The sequence below is a fragment of the Pteropus medius genome, unplaced genomic scaffold (assembly GCF_902729225.1).
Source record: "Pteropus medius unplaced genomic scaffold, Ma_sr-lr_union100, whole genome shotgun sequence".
In the NCBI taxonomy this organism is placed as follows: Eukaryota; Metazoa; Chordata; class Mammalia; order Chiroptera; family Pteropodidae; genus Pteropus; species Pteropus medius.
In genome coordinates, this window is record NW_024345600.1 from 4,612,004 (window position 1) to 4,632,682 (window position 20,679).

At 31.4% G+C, this 20,679-nt stretch overlaps 1 protein-coding gene across 1 annotated transcript; it reads right to left on the reverse strand.

The window, feature by feature from the left end:
• Window positions 1–3,989: 3,989 nt before the first annotated feature.
• On the reverse strand, window positions 3,990–17,393 carry LOC120611746 (C-type lectin domain family 6 member A-like). The gene is made up of 6 exons (XM_039874326.1): window positions 17,256–17,393; window positions 16,256–16,348; window positions 15,863–15,964; window positions 11,914–12,065; window positions 6,444–6,559; window positions 3,990–5,351 (listed from the first exon to the last, which is right to left on the reverse strand). Exons 1-6 carry the CDS (start codon window positions 17,278–17,280, stop codon window positions 5,207–5,209), a joined length of 633 nt encoding a protein of 210 aa, XP_039730260.1. The 5' UTR covers window positions 17,281–17,393; the 3' UTR covers window positions 3,990–5,206.
• Between the last annotated feature and the right edge of the window lie 3,286 nt (window positions 17,394–20,679).

Genomic DNA, 20,679 nt, shown 5'->3' on the forward strand with positions numbered 1-20,679 from the left:
TTCACGGCAAGATTATATCTACTCAGACTCTCCTACTTATATTCATATGAGTTTTTCCTCATTCATCTGGTGTCTAGGAGTTGCTCAACTAGTTTAGGGGCTTTTTTTTTTAATTTAGGAAATTGTATGTACGTAACTGTAGATTCAGTGAGTCAGTGAGAGGAAGTGAGTTCAGGATTTTCCTACATCACCATCTTGAACCATGATATATGTTTTTCTTATCCTTTCAATTGCTTGTGTCTGAGTTATTTTTCTAATTTCACCTTTTCCAAACCTATTATTGTATTCTAATCTCTATTTCAGTACTAAAATCATCTGTTATAATTCTCACTTGTTTGTTTACTTACTTTATAGAACATTACACTTGGAATCAACATTAATTCCCAATCTTCCATTCTTGTTTTTACTTCTACTTTCCTATCAGAAACGGAAAAGAAAATCAGTTCTCACTTCCACTTTGAGGTCATTGTTTTAGAAACACTGTACGTGTACCCCCATAGTGAGAGGGCCTCTTAAGTCTGTTTCCATGAAGTTTTTATCCAGGAAACGTGGATTTATTCAGAGAAGTTAGACCTTAGTCACTCTGAAGTTTTCTAGTCAGAAAATTCAAATGTAAAATCCACTTCAGAATTGTATTGTTAAGGGCTAAAGTTCCCAAAGATTTAAAAGCTTTTTTCATTATATTGAGAAAAATACAAGCAAAATTACATTTAAAAACAAAAGAATGTTAAGGGCTTCTCCAAATATGTTAAATTATTTGCTTGCTGTTTCACATGAAGTTTCACTATTTGATTACTATGTCACGTCATGCAAATGAGAAGCATGTATAAGACATAAAGTAATTAGATTATATGCCATCGAAATATGAACAAGCATTTACATTCATCGCTAGTCTTCAAGGTAAAGTTTTTTTTTTCTTTTTTTAATTTTTTAAAAATTCACTTGATATAATTTACATAATTTCCAATTTTACATATTTGACCCCTTTTACCTCATCAACCTTCTCCATCTGCCCTCCCCTCTACTATCTGGTAACCACTAATCTATTGTCAATGTCCATGTGTCTCTGCTTATCTGTCCTGTTTCTTTGTTGATTTTAGGTTTATATCCCACATATAAGTGATATGTGGTTTTCAATTTTTCTGTATGGCTTATATCGCTTAGAATGATTATCTCAAGGTCCATCTATGTTGTCGCAAGGTAAATTTTCACTGGAAATTTGTGAAGTAAAAAATCTGTGAAGTAAATAATATCTTAGGAAGAAACATAAATCATCTTATCCAGAAAGATGAGCAACATCATAATTTTGCAGATGTGTTTTAGAGTTTAAGGAAGGAAACAATAAATAACAATGAGATCCATGAATATTTTACTGTGTGGGATACACTTTCAAAAATAGAGACGCAAGCATGAGAAAAAAATGAAAAAAAAATACAGAAGATGGAACGAGAGACACAGAAGATGATACAAAGTCTTAACATATATTTAAATGAAATGATAGAAAAAGAAGAAAAAGAGAATTAGAGAAATAATAGCTGAAGATTTTCTTAACACCAAAGATGTACATCAATCAACATGCTCAAGGAGCCCAAAGAATCCAAAGCAGAACAGAACAATAGGAAGAAAGAGGAGGAGAAAAGGGAAGAAGAGTTAGGAGGGGGATGAGGGAGGAACGTGAGAAGAAGAAAAGAAAGGAAAGAAAGGAAGGAATAAAAAAGGATGGAGGTCAAGAGGGAGGGCGGAAAGGAGGAAATCCATACCTAGACATATTATGATAAAACTGCAGGAAAGAAAGGACAAAAAGAATATCTTAAAAATGGTCAAAGGAAAAGGGAAATTACCTTCAAAGGATTAAAATTTAGTTAAATTGCTAATTTCTTAAGCACAATTATGAAAACCAGAAGATGTTGAATGATAATTTTGTTGAGCAGAAAGAAATTCATTACCAACATAGAATTCTATACCCAGCAAACATTATCTTCAAGAGTAAATATGAAATAAAAACATTTTCAGTAAAATAAACACTGAAAATATTTCCCATCAGAAGACAGATATAAATGAAAATATAAAGATTATTATATAGATAGAAGAAAAAATATTCCAGGTTTGAGGCTTGAGATGAAGGAATGAGTAAAGAGAAATTTAAAAGTGGTAAATATGTAGATAAATCTACACAGACATTGACTGTATAAAACAAGTAAAACAAAAATTTTAAGATATAAAGAATAAAGAAAATTATAATACATGACAAGAATAGATTACAAGTAGAGGAGTGGCAATGGAGTTAACATGTTTTAAGATTCTTACAGTATCCAGCAAAGCATCAGCTAACATTAGATTTGATAGGTCATTTGCTTCATGTTAGAATTTCTAGAGTAACCACTAATAAAATAGTAAAAACATATATAACTCCCAAAATAACAAAAGAAAAAAAGAACAATTTAAAAATAACTCATCTAAAAAAAGACAAAAAAGCAGGAGTGGGAAGGAATGTAGAACATGATGGGAAAAATGGAAACCACATAGTACAATGATAAATTTAAAAATCATAAAGAATTGCCATAAGTGTAAGTGCATTAATTTTGCCACCTAAAAAATGAGTTGTCAGACAGAATTTTTAAAAATTTAACTATATGTTGTTTACAAGAAGCACATCTAAAACAGAAGGGTCAAGAAAAGTCAAAAATAAAGGAAAGAAAAAGGAAATACCTCAGAACACTAACTTAAAGGAATTTGAGTATCTATTTTAATAACAAGAGGAAAACTAAGCCAAAGGCTTTGATAAAGTTAAAGAAAGTGATATCATAATAATATGGACTATAGATGCACAAGAACATTTTAATCATAATTTGAGAGTTATAATAGACTATCTTCTTGACATTAATATTTTATTTTGTTGTGGTTGATGTTTATTATATAAACACCACTGCCCAAAACAAAAAATAAAACTTTATCACATGCCTATATGCTCCTCCCAGTTCCGCTCCCTGCCTACCATTCAAGCGTAACCATTATATTGATGTTTTGTGTTTATTAAGTTCTTGATTTGTTTTCACTTTTACCATATGTGTGCCTAAATAATATAAGTATACTATGCAGAAGGTCTCCTTCGTTAAAGTTATCCCCATGGAACAACTCCTCATTTTAATACCCACATTTCATAGATCTTAGTCTCTCTCAATAAAGCATTTATTGGATGATGTTTATAGAAAACTTGTAGATTTATGTACTTTTCAATGTGGTTGTACTGATATAAACTCAAATTAACAGTGTATGAGAGATCCTATTTAAATTGGGACAGCCACTGTAGAAAACAGTATGGAAATTCATCAAAAAATTAAAAATACATCTATCACAAGACTCAGCAATTCCACTTCCAGGTATCTATTCAAAATAAATCCAAAACACTAATTCAAAAAGAATATATGCAACCTTAAGTTTATTGCAGCATTATTTATAATCACCATGATATGGAAGCAATCTAAATGTCCATTGACAGATGAATGGATAAAGAAGATGTGGTACATATTTGAAATATTATTGGCCCATAAAAAAGAATGAAATCTTACTATTTGCAACAGCATGGATGGACTTAGAGGGTATTATGCTAAGTGAAATAAGTCAGACAAAGAAAGACAAATACAATATGATTTCACTTATATGTGGAATCTAAAAAACAAAATAAACGACCAAAAAAAAAACAGAAGAAAATTCGTCTCATAGATACAGAGAACAAACTGATAGTTGCCAAATGGAAGAGGGTAGGGGATAGGCAAAAAAGGTGAAAGGGATTAAGATAAGAAGTACAGATTAACATTTATAAAAATAGTCATGGGGGTGTAAAGTACACCATAAAGAATATAGCTAATAACATTGTAATAACTACAGATGGTGCTAGATGGGTGCTAGACTTATTGGGGTGATCACTTTGTAAGATATAAAAATGTCTAATCACTAAATTGTATACCTGAAACTAATATAATATTGTACATCAACTATAATCGAAAAATAAATTTCGAAAAACAAGTAAATTAAAATAAATAAATTTCAAAACTAAAAAAAAAAATTTCTCTCTCAAAAAGAGAGATCCAAGATATTTCCTCCAACTCCTGGTATTTTGTTTTTCTTATTTTTTGTCATGTAAATGGATATGAAATGGTATATTATTACTGTTTTTACTTGCAGTTCTCAAATTATGAGTAAAGCTGAACATCTCTATAAAACATATTTATTGGATTATGTATTTTCTCTTTTGTAAAATGCTTTTCAAATATTTTGCCCATTTTTTGTCTTTCTAATTTATTTGTGACCATCATCTATATGTACTTGGCATCAACGCTGTTCGTTATAAGTATTTGAAATATTTTCTCCCATTCAACCTTAAAAATTTTCCTTTATTTTAATGAACACAAGTTCATAATTTTAATGTAGAATTATTTTTAATTATTTTCCTTCTTGGCACATATATTTTGTATCTTTTAAAAGAAATCCTGCTATGGTAGCCCTCAGTAATTTTCATCTGCTATTCATGCCTTTATGTAATCCCCTTCTTCAGTATATCGGGTTTGGCCTATGTGACCAATGGAATGCACCAGAAGTTACTGTGTTTGACTTCTAAAGCTGGATCGTAAAAAACGTTGCTGCTTTCACTTGCTCTGTTGGATTACTTACTCCGGTGGAAGCCAGCCACCATATTGTGAGAACACTCAAGAAACCCTATGGAGAGTTCCCTAAGGTGAGGAACTAAGGCCTTTTAATAATAGCCAGTACCAAGTTGCCAGCCACAGGAGTGAGACATCTAGGAAGTAGATCCTAGTCCCAGTCACCATCTTGACCAGTCACCATCTTGACCAAAAGGATTTCTTAATGGCGTTTGAGGAAGATCGGTCATAATTTTCAATACATATGTCCTTATAAGTCTCCTAATAAACAAAATAGTACCGTCTCTGGCACAGAGAGTGTTTACAAAAAGAAGTATGAAAGAAGTAAAGGAGGTGAGGCATAACAAATTAAAGAAAAAAGAAAAACAAGGAAGAGCTTGCTTTATCATTGGTGGAAAAAAGGAAACGATAAGAAGGATGATTGAAAGGAGAAAGGCATCTGGATGTTTCCGTGTACTAATATGGTAAGAATTATATAACAACTACAAGAGGAAATCATTTTATGACAGGTCTCAATTTTAAGGTGTCTATGAATAAAGTTTCACTCATAGATAAATCTTCTTCATCTCACATATTGAATTCCTTTTAGAATCACAGAAAACATCATTCCAGCCCCATCCTCTAGAACCCCAGAAAACAACTGAAGCACATTCTTCTGCAGAAAAATTGGGCTCACTCTCGTGCCACAATCTAAAAAGAAACAAAGGATAAAAACACTTCAATGAATGCATGGTGATTGATTATGAAGTATGTAGGGTTAGGGTTGAAGAGAATAGGTTTCAGGGTGAAAGAACATCCCAACGATTGCTTTCCTCTTCTCATACTGCCCTCCTCAAAAGCCCCAAGTGTGAATGCATACTTTTATAATTGCTCCTCTAACATTCTGGCAAAATTTTTATGAAATACAGTAACATTGGACCTTTTCCCTGGAATCTGATCTTTACTTCTTCCTATATACAGAGCCCTAATATGAGTTGTTAAACAATTCCTTTCTTAGTGTCATGTAATAAAGAGGCTGCCTCCTTCATTTGGGTACTTTTATCACCTTCCTAAATTCCTCCATTCTCATGGAGCCACCCTAAACTAGTGTCAGGGTGTTTGAGTCTGGACATGAGAATTTACCTTGCTTCCAAGGAATACAATCTGTGGTAGGGATGAGGGAGCAGGACTTCATTTTTGAAATTAAGAGAACTGATTTTGCTGCTGTCTTTTTTAGATCTTAATCACATAACTTAGTCTCAGGTATTAGATTCTTTGTTTATAAAAATAAAAATTATAATGAGGTCCTCAAATAGGTCACAAGATTGTATGAGAATCAATGAAATAATGTATAATTAAATTCTGTTTTTTTCCAAAGCCACAAATGATATAATAGTATTATTATATAATTATCCTATTAGAATTGAACATAGTCCTAACCCAAGTATTTTAAATCTTATTAATTAGAGAAAAAATTAATTGAAGTGTCTCCATATGTTTGGAGGCAGCAAACTGGAACAATTAAGAGCATGTCATCTTTGGAGTTAGATAGACATGGAGTTGAGATGCAGCTTCTCATCTTACTAGTTATGACCCTAGGAAAGTTGTTCCATTTTTCATTAGTAAAATGAGTTCTGAAAAAGAAGTTTTCATGAAGATTAAGTATGATAATGGATGTACTTAGAATCTGTTATCATCAATATAATAGTTAGTATTAGCATTAATAGTTGTTGCTAACAAAATTTCCTTACATTTTCTATGTAAACAAAGCCCTGTGGTTCATTAACCTGAATCTGCACTCACCGGACATTTTCCTCATAATGTGTCTGATCAATCCATTGCCAGTTGTCATTCCCTTGTGGATCTGAGAGTCCCAGGAAATAAGATAATGATGTATTCAGATACTGGACAATGAAATTCTGCATAAAGAAAAAGAAGTCATAGGTGGAAATTTTTAGATTGAACAGAGTTAGGGTTCTTTATAGCTCTAAAGAAAAAAGAAAATGCAAGGTGTAAGGAACAGTCTCAGGACAGCGCGTTGGATAAGAGAACAGGCCAAAACACCAATATCATTACAGGAAGGCGGGAGTTATAACCCATGAATTCCCATCTCAGACAGAATTTTCTTCATTGAGAGACATAATTCTTTTAAAATATATGTGTCAGTTTTTGTGCTTCCAATAATTTTTTTAATTTTATAAGTTCAGATGTGTTCCATCTTATTTCTCATTTATCAGTGAAATTGTATTTAGGTTATCAAAATTCAAATTTGTTTTTCTACTCTCCTAAGTAGTACCTCTCCAAGAAGTGGTAAATTACTTGTAAATGTTAAACAATTTAGTATCACTAGATTTTAACTGTAGTGATTATTTCTTTGAAAATTATTAGTCTCATTTTTCCATCTGGGTCTCTATGTTATCTTTTTAATCTATCTAGATTGTTTTTCTGTAGGTAATTTTATTGAGATAAGGTGCAATTAATTTTGAATTAATTTAAATTGAACACGCAAGCTTAAGAATTTCTCATGTATTGTCTTGAGATTCTCTGACATAAAGGAAATATTCCAGTGGAGGGAGGCTGCTTCTCAGCCAACGGTATTACACAATACACAAATTTCCCTGACATTAATTTTTGTATGCTGCTCATCATGGAATAGTAATGTTATCGGCCAAAGCATTTTATATATTTCAATAATTTTAAAAAGCAAACACCTATCTCCCTTTTTAGTATTACTATAACAGCTTAAGTATACCTGTAGCTTGATATTGAAGAGTTTTAAAAGAAGAGAATCAGTTTTTGTTCCCAAATATTCTAATTAATTTTAGAGAACAAGAATATGTACATTTTTGATGTAATGTTTTTGTGATTAAAAAGTAGTTACAGGTAATGTTTATAATATGCGAGACATAATAATTTCCTATGATAATTACAACAGTCCCAGTCTTCTGAAGACGAAACATCTATGTAGGGAGCCACAGGTTTTCCAGACTTCTAAATGTATCATTTCATTGCACATTTAAGCTATCAGAACGGATGATCTCCCACAAAAAAAAGTATAAGATGCATTCAGTTGACAAATTTCTTGTTTAATGAAACAGTTATAATGGAATTATGTTCGTAAGTTGCTTGCTCCAGTGAAATATGCATGTGTATGTCGGGGTAAATTAGATGGCAAGTAAGTTTAAAATGGCGTCCTTTTGCAAAGAGCTCAGACTTCTAACTAACTATTATAAAATGAGTTGGTACTCATGCCCAAAATTGGTATTACTTGAGTTTTTACTAAAACAGTGTTAGTGATTTCTTTTGTTTAAAAGAATTTGTAATGACAAACATTGCTGTCTCTCAGATATTTGACATTTTTGCTTCAGCTTAGACACCTGTTGTGTGAACACATTAACCTAAGCAGAAAAAATCATTTCTATGCCTCTATTCCAGTGAATAGAACAAGTTTCAGATAAAAGGGGCATTTAAAAAAAAGACTAATTTTGAAGACTTCTAAAAAGACAAGAAACATTATAGCCTAAAGCACTTACCCAGAAGATATTTATAGTGTATCTTAATTCCAAAGTACCTTATTATTAAAAGCAAACGTCTTTTACTTCAAATTATTTTATTTTTCATTGATGTATGTAACTCTGGGCTTTTTGTCAAAATTAACATCTAATGAAAAAATGGCTTTGTTTATTGAGATTCAAATGATGCAATGATTTCAATTAAAGTCAATACTTTTAGAAATATAGTGTATGTGTTCCTGGAGTTTTGAAATAGTATATTAGTAATTTTAGGGGATTAATATTCGTTTTAGAGGCTGAGAAAGGAGAAAAGAGAAAATAAAAAATAATTTGAATGCAATTTCTAAGTTTTCTATTTATAACTCCGAATTTTGCAATGTGCGCTGAAGTCAAATGAAGAGTTATTCCATTGTTTTGTGTAAAAAATATGCTATGGAGAACTCCAGGGAAAACAGAGTGCTTTGTAATAGATCCTGAAAAATACTTTTTTTTTTTTTTAAAAGGCAATGTTTTCTACTGAGCTTTATTAAATGCTGAGGATACTACTTGCAATATTCTATGTGGGCCTTTATAAACTTTTGTTTTACTAGAATATAAATTAACACTGTCAAAATAGATATTCTTCAAATATAGATGACTTTTTTGAGATGTTTATGTCTACTAGATGATACCTTAAAATTAACACAACTATATTTGACAAGGGAGCCAAGAATACTCACTGGGGAAAGGATAGTCTCTTCAATAAATGGTTTTGGGGAAACTAGACAGTCACATGCAAAAGAATGAAAGTGGATCACTATCTTACATCACCCTCAAATATTAACTTGAAATGGTTTAAAGACACATGTAAGACTCTAAAACTGTAAAACTCCTAAAATAAAACATCGAGGTAAAACTCTTTGAATTTGGTCTTTGCAATAATTTTTGGATATGACACTAAAAGCACAGACAACAAAAGCAAAAATAAACAAGTAGTACTACGACAAGCTAAAAGGCCCTCCACAATAAAAGAAACAGTTAACAAAATGAAAATGTGACCTACAGAACAAAAGAAAATATTTGTAAACCAGTTTCCAGGTAAGGGGTTAGTATCCAAAATATATAAGAAACTTATACAACTCAACAACAAAAAATAAATAGATAAATAAATAAAACATAAGTAAATAAATAAAACATAAAAAAATAATTTGATTAAGAAATAGGCAAAGGACATAAACAGACATTCCCCCCCAAAACCATATAAATAAACAATAAGTATATGAAAAGATGTTCAACATTACTAATCATTAAAGAAATGCAAATCAAAACCACAATAAGATATCACCTCACAACTATTAGGATGGCTAACATCAAAAGAAAAGAGATAATAAATGTTGTAGATGTGTAGAAATGACACCCATGTATACTATTGATGAGAATGTAAATAGGTGTAGCCACTATGAAAAATGCTATGGAAGTTACTCAATAAATTTTAAATAAAACTTCTATGTGATCCAGCAATCTCACTTCTTGGTATACATTGAAGGAAATGAAATCACTATCTTGAAGAGATATTTATACCCGCTTGTTCATTGCAGCATTATTTACAATAGCCAAATATGGAAAAAACTTAAGTGTCCATAGATGGATGAATAGATCAAGCAAATTCAATGTACGTATATAATGTAATATTATTCAGCCATTAAAAAAAGAGGAAATGTGCTATTTGCAACAACATGTTGAATTTAGAGATTATGCTAAGTGAAATAAATCATACAGAGAAAAACAAATACTATATGATCTCACTTATACATGGAATCTCAAAAAACCAAACTCATGTAAACAGGGACTAGAATGCTAATCCAGGTGCTGGGAGTAGGGGACATGGGGAGATGTTAGTCAAAGAGTACCAACTTCCAGTTATAAGGTGAATAAGTTTTGGGGATCTAATGTACAGCATGATGACTATAGTTAACAATCCTGTATTATATACTTCAAAGTTGATAACAGAGTAGATATTAAATGTTCTCACAACAACAAAAAAGGTAATTATGTGAATTCATAGATATTATTAACTTTTTGTGTTAATGATTTTGCAATATATATGTGTATCAAATCAGTACATTGTATACCTTAAATTTATGCATCATTATATGTTAATCATATCTCTTTAAAGCTGGAAAGAAAGCTGTTAGAACTAATAAATTTAACAAAGTTATAGGACACAAAATCAATATACAAAAATCTGAAAAGAAAATTAAGAAAGCAATTTTATTTACAATAGTATCAACAGAATAAGATATTTAAAAATAAACTTAACCAAGAAAGTTAAAAGCTTGTAATCTTAAAACTACAAAACATTTTTGAAAGATAACACAAATAAATGGGAAGACATCCCACGTTCATGCACGGGAAGACTTAATATTGTTAAGATGTCCATACTAATGAAAACAATCTACAGATTCAATGCTATTCCTATCAAAAACATAATGGAAAATCTTTATAACATTGGATTTGGCAATAATTTCTTGGATATGATGCCAAAAGCGCAGGCAACAAAGAAAAAATCGAAAAATATAACTGTTTTGAACTTAAACTGTGTATCAAAGGAAATAATTAACAGAGTGAAAAGACAATGCATAGAAAGGAAGAAGACACCAGCAAATCATATCTCTGATAAGGGGTTAATATCTAGAATATATAAAAACTCCTACAACTCAATAAAAACAATCCCAATTTTAAAAAATGGGCAAAGAACTTGAATATTCTATAATTATGTATAGTAATAGATATTTAATTGACTTATCTTGGTGATCATTTCACTATATATAAATATTGAATTATTATGTTATACATCCGAAACTAATATAATGTTATGTGTCAATTATACCTCAATAAAAACTATAATAATTTTCTAAATGGGCAAAGGACTTGAATAGATGTTTCTCCAAAAGTATACAAATGATCAACAACTATATGAAAAGATGCTTAATATTGCTAATCATTAGATAAATGCAAATCAAAATCATAATGAAATATCACCTCACACCCATTAGGATGGTCACTATCAAATGAAAAAAAAGAAAATAACAAATATTGTCAAAGATTTAGAGAAACCCTGTGCACTCTCTAAAGAGTGTAAAATCCAATGCAATATATATATGCCTTACTGTTGAATTGTACATCTGAAGCTGGATTTCGTTAACCAATGTCATCATAATAAAAATAAATAAATAAGTTAAAAAAAAAAGTGTAATATAGTTCAGCCACTAAGTAAAACAATTGATGGTTCCTCAAAAAATGAAAATTAGAATTATTGTATGATCCAACAATCTCACTTCTAGGTATGTATCCTAAATAACAGAAAGCAAGATCTCAAGGAGATATTTACACACCCATGTTCATTGCAGCATTATTCACAATAGCCAAGAAGTGGAGGCATCCCAAATATCCATCAATGCATGAATGGATAAGTAATATGTGGCCTATAACAAAAAGACAAATTCTACTTATATGAGGTATCTAACGTAGTCAAACTCAAGAAAACAGAAAATAGAAGGGTGGTTTCAAGGGGCTGGAGAGAGGGGGAAAATGGCAGTTGTTCAATAGATATAGAGTTTCACTTTTACAATGAAAAAACTAGAAATTTTTTTTGCTACAATACAAATATAGTTAACATTACTGAACTGTACACTTAAAAACAGTTAAGATGATAATTTTTGTTATTTTTTCCCACAATTAAATTTTTTTCTAAAAATGAAAAATAAGGAAAATAAAAGTACCTGCTCCGCTTTTGTGTTGATCACAACCAAATGAGCCCCCATCCTAACACAGTTCTGCTCACTCTTAGTCCAAAAATTCTGTTCAGTAGAAACGAAGTAGCAGCTGGAACCAAAAGACTTCCAAGTACTTGGGCAACATCCCCAGACCTTTTCTATGTTACATGAAAGAGAAGGGTGAGTGCAAGATGAGATAAATAAGACTGAAGAGGTATGTTCTATGCACATAAAATTTCAAGGATCTGAGGTTCTTTTCTAGAGATGGGCTTCTTAATTCATGTATTTATTGTTTCCTAAATTATATAACTTGGGGCCATAAAATTATTTTTAAATAAACATTTTTAACATTAAGTCCTCAATATCCACTAAGGTTTACCTGCGGAATTCCTCTGGATTTCTTTTTCTTTTCTTTTTTTTTTTTTTTTTGCCAAAAATGACTATCATTTATTTTTGTTCTTCATATTTCTTATATATTAGCTGCAGTTACAAATGGCTAACAAAAGTTAATCTGGAATGTCAGTTCTACTTAATAATCTTGGGCAAGCCACAGAGCTCTAAGTTTTTAAAATGAAGATGATAATTCCCCACAGGGTGGTAATGAGAATTAGAATTATGCCTTATTAGAACTCTGGCTCCACCAGTTATTATGTAAGCCTTTGGGAAAATTATACAACCTTCCTGAGCCTCAGTTAGTTCATCTTTAAAATGGAAATAATAATTAGTTTCAAAGGGAAACTAATTCACATGATATGTGTAAGGCACTTTAAAAGGTGCTTAACATGAAATAAGTGCTCATAAATGTTACCTGTTACTATTTTTTAACACAGTATCAAGCATATAAGAGTTTTAAAAATTATCATTTCTCTCTCCTTTCCCCTTAGAAACATCAGTTTGCAACTCTCCTAGAATTAAAAAAATCTCTAGTTAACCATATTTATAACCAATAACAACTTTTGGTTGTATATATACAAATACATGTTTATATATAATTTGAGCACAGATATGTGCATACCTAAATAATAAATTGTTTTTGACTTGTTGAGTTTTAAATGTTTTACAAAGTATGATATATATGGTCTTCTTGGGCTTAATTTTTCATTGCACATTGCTAAGATTCATTAGTGTTGTTATATGTAGCCTTATTTTAGTCATTTTAAATGCTATTACATCATTACATATTAAATAATGAGAAACAACCTATAAAGTTATTCTTCCTTCTATAATATTATAAAATGAAAAAAAATAGACTATATCTATATCATGTTAATATTGGCCACTTTTAAAATTTATCTTAATTATACATCCTGGTCATTATTAAAAGTTGATTTTTTGTAATACATTTACAAAGTGTGTATTAACATATTATTTTAATTTTAAAAGCCAATTGAGTTATATATGGCAAACATTATTCATATGTCGAATATTATAAATCTCCAGCTCCAAGGCTGACAAAAATATTGAAAGTTGTGATGAATAAAAGCATTTGTCAAAAAGATATACTGACATTAATAATATCTTAGTTTCTCAATTGTGCTGAGAATAATGAGCTGGTCAAGGTGTTTTGTAAGTATAAAAATATATATAATTAACTGTCATATGATAATACTTATAAAATCCTTTTTTTGGTATAATTGCCAGAAATTGAGGAAGCAAATGGTTATTGACTTAGAAATAACAAGACTTTTGCAAATTATTCCATTTATTATTGTATATATTCAACAACCGTGAAGAATCATCTACTCAAATTCTCAATTAATAGATCATTAGAAATAAGTTTTGATACTAGAACACTATGATTTTTGGCAAATAACTCTAAAAATATTGGATGACATTCGAACCGAGTATTTTCTATTCCTATAAATTTATTTAAATAAGTAAGGTTTATCAGATTGTGTTGTTAAAGTGAAAAATAAGTCTAGAATTGATGAATTTCAAACTCAGTCTAGTAATAATATTATTCAATTGTAGGTACATCTGATTGCATTTTTTAAAAAGTCCTATTCATCTTCGAGAGATGGGCTTCCAATAGTTTATTAGAAATAATTTATCAAAATTTATAATAAATTTGTAATGTCTGTAGTATTGTATTCTGACTATTGTAATGTCAATCCAGAAGAAATTTTATAACACTTAAAGCTTACTGTTTTGTAGGAAATAAAAATATTAGACATATTCTTACTTATTTTATTACAGACATATTTTGGCAGATGGGGGAAATGCTATATAAATATTGTCCAAGGGAGGAAAAGAGTGATATAAAACATGTGACTGTTAAATAATACATGTTTTTCTTTTATTTTATAAGCATGATGGGAGTAGATGTAACACTTTGTGATGGTATTTAGACACCAGTAGATACATTTTAAAAAGTTTTGTTTTTATATTTAATATTTACAATGTCCTAGAAATTAAAGCTTTTGCTTTTATTACATAATGAAAAATTTTAGATGTCAAATTAAATTATATAAGAGGAATATAGTTTTCAAAAATCTTTCTGGGGGGTTGGCAAGCAAAAGAAGTCAAAGACCACAGGTGTAAGCAGAGCACAGGCTTATTGAAGAAACTGTTACATTATCATGCTTCTAAATGTCTCAAAAGCTATGACCTGGACTGAGCAGGAAAACAAATTGAAGAAAATACAATGTGGATTTCAATTATTTAACTTTAATCAAAATGGAAATTTTGTGTTGGGACTTTTATTTTTCCTTTTCATTGTAATAATAATTTGAAATGATATTGTTAAAATCTGAGAACTTTTATTTGTTGATATGTTATTATATAAAATAATTTTATCATATAAGCTTACCTGTAACTTGAATTAATTGTATTGAACAGCCTGGTTGACTGCAATGTTAGGTTGGATATATTTAGAGAGTAAATTTGCAGTCTCTTATGCTAGGTGGATGTGGGATTAATTTAATTAAATCTATCTCTGTCTCATTCATTTCAGAGCATTCTGATAGCTAAGGCTAAATGTGCCATTGCTGCTTCTAGGTAGGTAGTCTTTACGACTCTAATTATTGTTATAGGAGTGCCTTCAAAAGATGGGAGGGAGAAGATACTGATGGAATTATTTTTTTCTCCCCAGAAAAGCCAGCTCTACAATTGTTTGACGAAAAAACCCCCAATGTGACCAGAAAACCATATCAGAAAGAGTAAAGAAAATCATCCCTCACCATCCCTTCATGCACCACATTCTTGCCAAATGCCCTAAAAGGAAAAATCCCGACATCTCATAGAAATACAAATAAACTTCTGTCCTCTCTTTACCTCTCATAAAGCAGGGAAGTGAATTATTTAGTTCTTGAAATACCAAGAGTCTAATATCTATTTGTATATATCTTTACTTGGAAGGTGTAAGGCCATAAAGACCCCGACAAACATGCACTTTGCCTTTCTTTGGCATTTCTCACTAGACATAGTGAGACCCCGACAAACATGCACTTTGCCTTTCTTTGGCATTTCTCACTAGACATAGTGCAAGGCAAATTGTGATTCTGAATTCAACTTCCCAACTCACTACATACGAAGGTAACAGGACTACATTTTAAAGTGAGGGCAGTCTCATCCGAGCCATGTTCCAGCATCCAAAATGACTGGTAATAAAGTTGATACTTGGGGTGGAGAAGGGTGTTATTAACTAGGAAACTTAGATTTAAAAAAAAAGAAGAGAGAGAATTTTATCCAAATGATAAGGATCAGAATAATTTGAAACCAGAACTTTTATGTGGTGTATGTTGGCAGCATTTATTGAGATCAAGAAGTCTGGAGGAGGAATTTTTTTAAGGATAAATCTGGAGCCTGATATGAGCATATAAATTTAGAGATATTTTAAAGATATCCATGCAGAGATTATATTTTAAAACAAGAAGAAGAAGAAACCAAACTTGAGCTCAACCCCAACCTCTCTCTGAGAAAAGAGAAAGTCTGGTTAAGAATTATAACACCTTACCTGTTACCCCTGGCCCTTCACTGAAGCAGGTTAGACTTGAATGATATGTGTGTAGTTCAGACAGCCTTTTGTCAGCTTTGCCATATGTAAAATGATAAGTCACTGTGAAGGAAGAAGAGAGACTAGCATCCATTCATTCTTTTGCTATAAAGTGTTATGCTCTATAAATCTATGCAAAGCAAGCTTTCCTCCAACTTCCAACTTTTCCTCTATGCAAGTCCAATGAAGACCATGTTGAATTACTGCTTATTTGTGTTCATTTATCAAAAAAACATGGCATTCCAAGTAGGAGCTAACACATTAACGGTGTAAAGGAGAGCATACCCTAGGGAATCCTCATAGACTAAGATAGAGAAAGGTATAAAGAGAGTGGCACCTCAGTGCACAACTTACCCACACAGTTTATAATGAAACAAGTGCTGAGGAGTGCTATGGAAATCACAGCAACAGACCAGAGCCTCACTTGGGAGCACCATACTGTTTTCTCTGTCAGAACAGCAAGACAAATGCAGTTACCAGGGGGCTAGGAAGTCAGAGTTCCTAAGAAGCTTAGAGCAATGAAGAAACCAGATGAAGAATCTCAGATTAATTAAAAACCTAAAACAAGAAGAGAGCTTAGAAACTCCTGCAGAATAAATGGCCGGGCAGTGGCTCTGAAATCCTAATCAATTTGGGCAAAACTCATTCTCAGCTGTCATTTCCCCTTTCTTTTACTTTCTTCTTAAATAATACACTCATCCATGGATTCCTCACCTTTCTTAAAACGTCATTTTTGTCTTCTACTTCTCATACCACTGTATTAATATTTGGTTTCTGATTCTTTCAAGTACTAGCTCTGGGGAATAATAATAATTCTTCTTCTTCTTCTTCTTCTTCTTTTTTTCTTCTTCTTCTTCTTCTTCTTCTTCTTCTTCTTCTTCTTCTTCTTCAGCTATTCTTCTAGCTAGCTAGCTATTCTTCTAACTGGCTATTCTTCTTCCTCCTCCTCCTCATCACTCCTCATCCTCTTCTAACCCTGTTGTTTTTATTTATTTTAATATTTTATTATTTTATATTTTTTGCCCCTCCCCTCCCTCTGGTAACCACTAGTCCATTGTCCATATCCATGAGTCTCTGTTTGTTTGTCCCGTTCATTTGTTGCTTTTAGGTTTATATCTCACATATAAGTGATATCATGTGATTTTCAACCTTTTCTGTCTGGCTTATTTTGCTTAGTGTAATTATTTCAAGGTCCATTTGGGGAATTTTTCTTTTTTAAAAATTTCTCATGACTGCTATAGTGGTCCAATCTCTATCCCTTCAGTCTGTCCATTGTTTATCTCTTCTTTCCAGAGGACTTATCTCACCATACACTTCTACTTTTCTCCCCAGGATTAAGAAAAGGAATGCCTACCTTGATGTTGCCCTTCGTGCACCATTATGTGAATCAGTGGACTCCTTGTGTTTAGAAGGTTTAGGAGTCTCTTGTGCTTCTCTCACTGAAGGCGTAACCCAGAGCCCTGGCTTCACTCAGATAGGTCAGAGACCAGAGACAAACAGCTGAGCACTCTGATGAGGTTAAGAGACTTCCACTATAAAGTGTACCTCAAAAAAAAGAAGTTGTGGTTTTGCCTAAAGTTTCCAGTGATTTAAAAGTATCAGGAAAAAAAAAAAAGAGGAAATTGAGAAACACAGCCAAAACTTCATGAAAAATTTGACAAAAATGTTCAGATCATTTGTTCGGTTTCTGGCATGAAATCTCTATTTCTCTGATTCCCATTCATTCTGGCATGCAAAATAGAATATTTTATATGCCCTAAAAGAAATTTATTTGTGTGTCTTAATTAATTTAAGTGCTCTCTAGCTGACTTTACATTGGATTTAAGACTTAATCCATGTGGTGAATAGTGTCCTAGGAAGTGAACAAAAGTCTGATTGAATAGATATGGCTTAGATAAGTTGTTAATATAGTAAATTACGTAAAGACACACGAACATTGTTCAAGAATGTGATTCCAAAATGGAAGATTCTGGAATTTATCTGAAAAAGTAATTAAACTTTCTTATTGCATCAATACCAATATTGAACAGAGGTTGGTAATATTTTTTAATTTTCTTGATTAGGTAAGGGAAAGCTTGAAGTGGTATAACATCATAGTCAGGCTTCATGAATTCCTTATCATTACTCAAGGGCTCAAAGATCCTTCTTAACATGAAGTCTCTAGAATATAGACCCAGCTCTCTATTAACATCAAAAATATCTCCACTACTCAAGTGAGCAGTCCTAAATACAAGAAAAAAACTACCATGGATATATGGATATAGAGTATTGAACTCAACAGGCTTTTTAAATACTCATAGCAAGTAATGAAATAAATATCTAGACAGGATTGAAAACCCATGAAATTATCCCCAGTTGGTTTGAGTTGTCATTCATAAGGGGAGAAAGGGAAGTAGTTATATGACAATCTGTTTCCAGTTTCCGTCAGAGATGAAGAAACACAATCAAATGACTGAGTAATTTGTTGATCTAAGAAAAGAAAACCTACTCCTTAGCGATACACAAGGAAAGCAATTTAAAGACCTCTTTGCTTCTTTGTCCATCTCCAATATGTGCTGTCCTAATCATGTTCTGTTCTTGACCATTGGCAACCCTGTGCTCCATTCTCTTCACTTATTTTCATACCTTTGTTCTATACGCATTTCTAGATTACTAGTGGCCTTTGAATGGTAGTAGCAAAGTCAGAAAGGAGCAATGCACCAGAATAGAAAATGATATAAAACAAAACAAAAATTGATGGGGAGAATGGCAAATCAGAGCAAAAGCTGAACTGTGGATAGGTTCAAGTGAGATGTGCAAAAAATGCAGGGTATTTGAGTCTGACCAGGGCGTAATGCAAAACCTAGCGATGGAGAGGATAATAACTAATATGGGATGAAGATAAAATCATATACTATTAGAGTCAAAGTGGATATTTATTGTTCTGTTTTGGCTTGACTTCTTTTAAAGGATTGGCGAAACAGCAGTTTCAACCAAATCACTTTCCAAGGAAGCAGCATTAGGTCACCCTTTTGAAAATTAGTGTCCATGATTAAACTAAGTAGACCCAATATGATTTTTTTGTTTAAGAATTTAGATAATAAAGAATTTAGGCAATCAAATCAATAGGTGGTGGCAATCACTGCCTTTAAGAGATATTTGGATTTACGTATTTCATCCACATAGATGTGCATAAAATATTCTTGGTCTATAGGTTCAGATGTACAAGATATGGAGCATCTCATTATTTTCAATTTATCAGATTATTGTTATTTCCTCTTCTTAGTGGCTGATAAGAAATTCCCTATAAGTCATTCTTGGGACTATTCTCTGTTCTGGGATTACATCAAGATTCTGAGGATTACCTAATCCCAAGAAATTGAAATGAGGAAGAGTAACTGATCATTGCTCATGAATCCATGATGGTTGTGTTGTAGCATCACACACCTAAAGTACTCAGTGCCACATAGTCTCCAATGCTTTGGAATCAACTTTGTCCTGCTAGTTTTACTGAGTTCAAGTGTTGGTCTATAATAAAATAGTTCACCATTACTAGAAATGAAACAGTTTATTTGTGTAACCTTAAATAATTTTTCTTTCCTTATTCTTTACCAGAGGACTATGATAGTAAAGTTAAGTTTTTTGGGAAGTTGATAACAACCCAGATAAATAATGACAAACTTTTCTAGACCACTGACCAATTTGAGATTCTGATAAAAGCCTCAGATCAATTAACAGATTTTTTTCTTAAATACAGTGACATAAAAATTATACATGATATTTTTATTGAAAATTAATTTACTTGACATAAAGAGTGCAAACTATTTTTGCAAAAAGTCTCTAATATTTTTTGTAATATTAAAGTCCTTTCTTAAAAATAAATAAATTAGTACCATATTGTATTGACAAAAAATAAATAATTATTTTGATCAAAATTGTGATACCATAACATAAAGTGTGGGAGGGAGAGAAGTAAAAGTGTAGATTTTATTAGCCAAGTTAGGTCGTTATTAGCTCAAAATAGATTGCTAAAACAATAAATTGTTTCATATAAGCCTCATGGTAAACACAAATAAAAATCTCATACTGAATACACAAAATATAAAGAGAAAGTAATCAAATGATACCACCACCAAAAAATCATGAAATCACACACACACAAAAAGACAGGAAAGCAAAATAAAGGAACAAAAGAACTACAAAACAGAAAACATTTCCCAAATTGGCAATAATAAATATTCACCTATGAATATTTACTTTAAATGTGAATAGATTAAATTCCCAAATCGAAAGACAGAGAGGCTAATTTGACAGAAAACACAAAACAAAACTAATAAACCAGATCTAACTACATGCCACCTACAAAGATTGACTTTATCTTAAGGACAATATAAGTTGGAAGTAAAGGGATGAGGAAAAATATACTCTGCAAATAGTAACCCAAACAGTACAGAAGTGGATATTTTTATATCAGACAAAAAAATTTAAGTCAGAAACTATCACAAGAAATAAAAGTAATTATATTATGATAAAAAGATCAGTACATCAAGAAGATATCATGATTATAAATATATATACCCCCAGATTTGTGCAACTAAATATGTAAAGCAAATGTTAACAGAAGAGAGAAACAGGCAGCAGTACCATAGTAGTAGGGAACTTTAATACCTCACTTGCAACAATGGATACATCATCCAAACAGATCATCAATACGGGAACATCGGAATTAAACTACACATTATATAAAGTGAACCTAGTAGATAAATACAGAATAAAAGAAATAAAAGTAAAATAAAAAT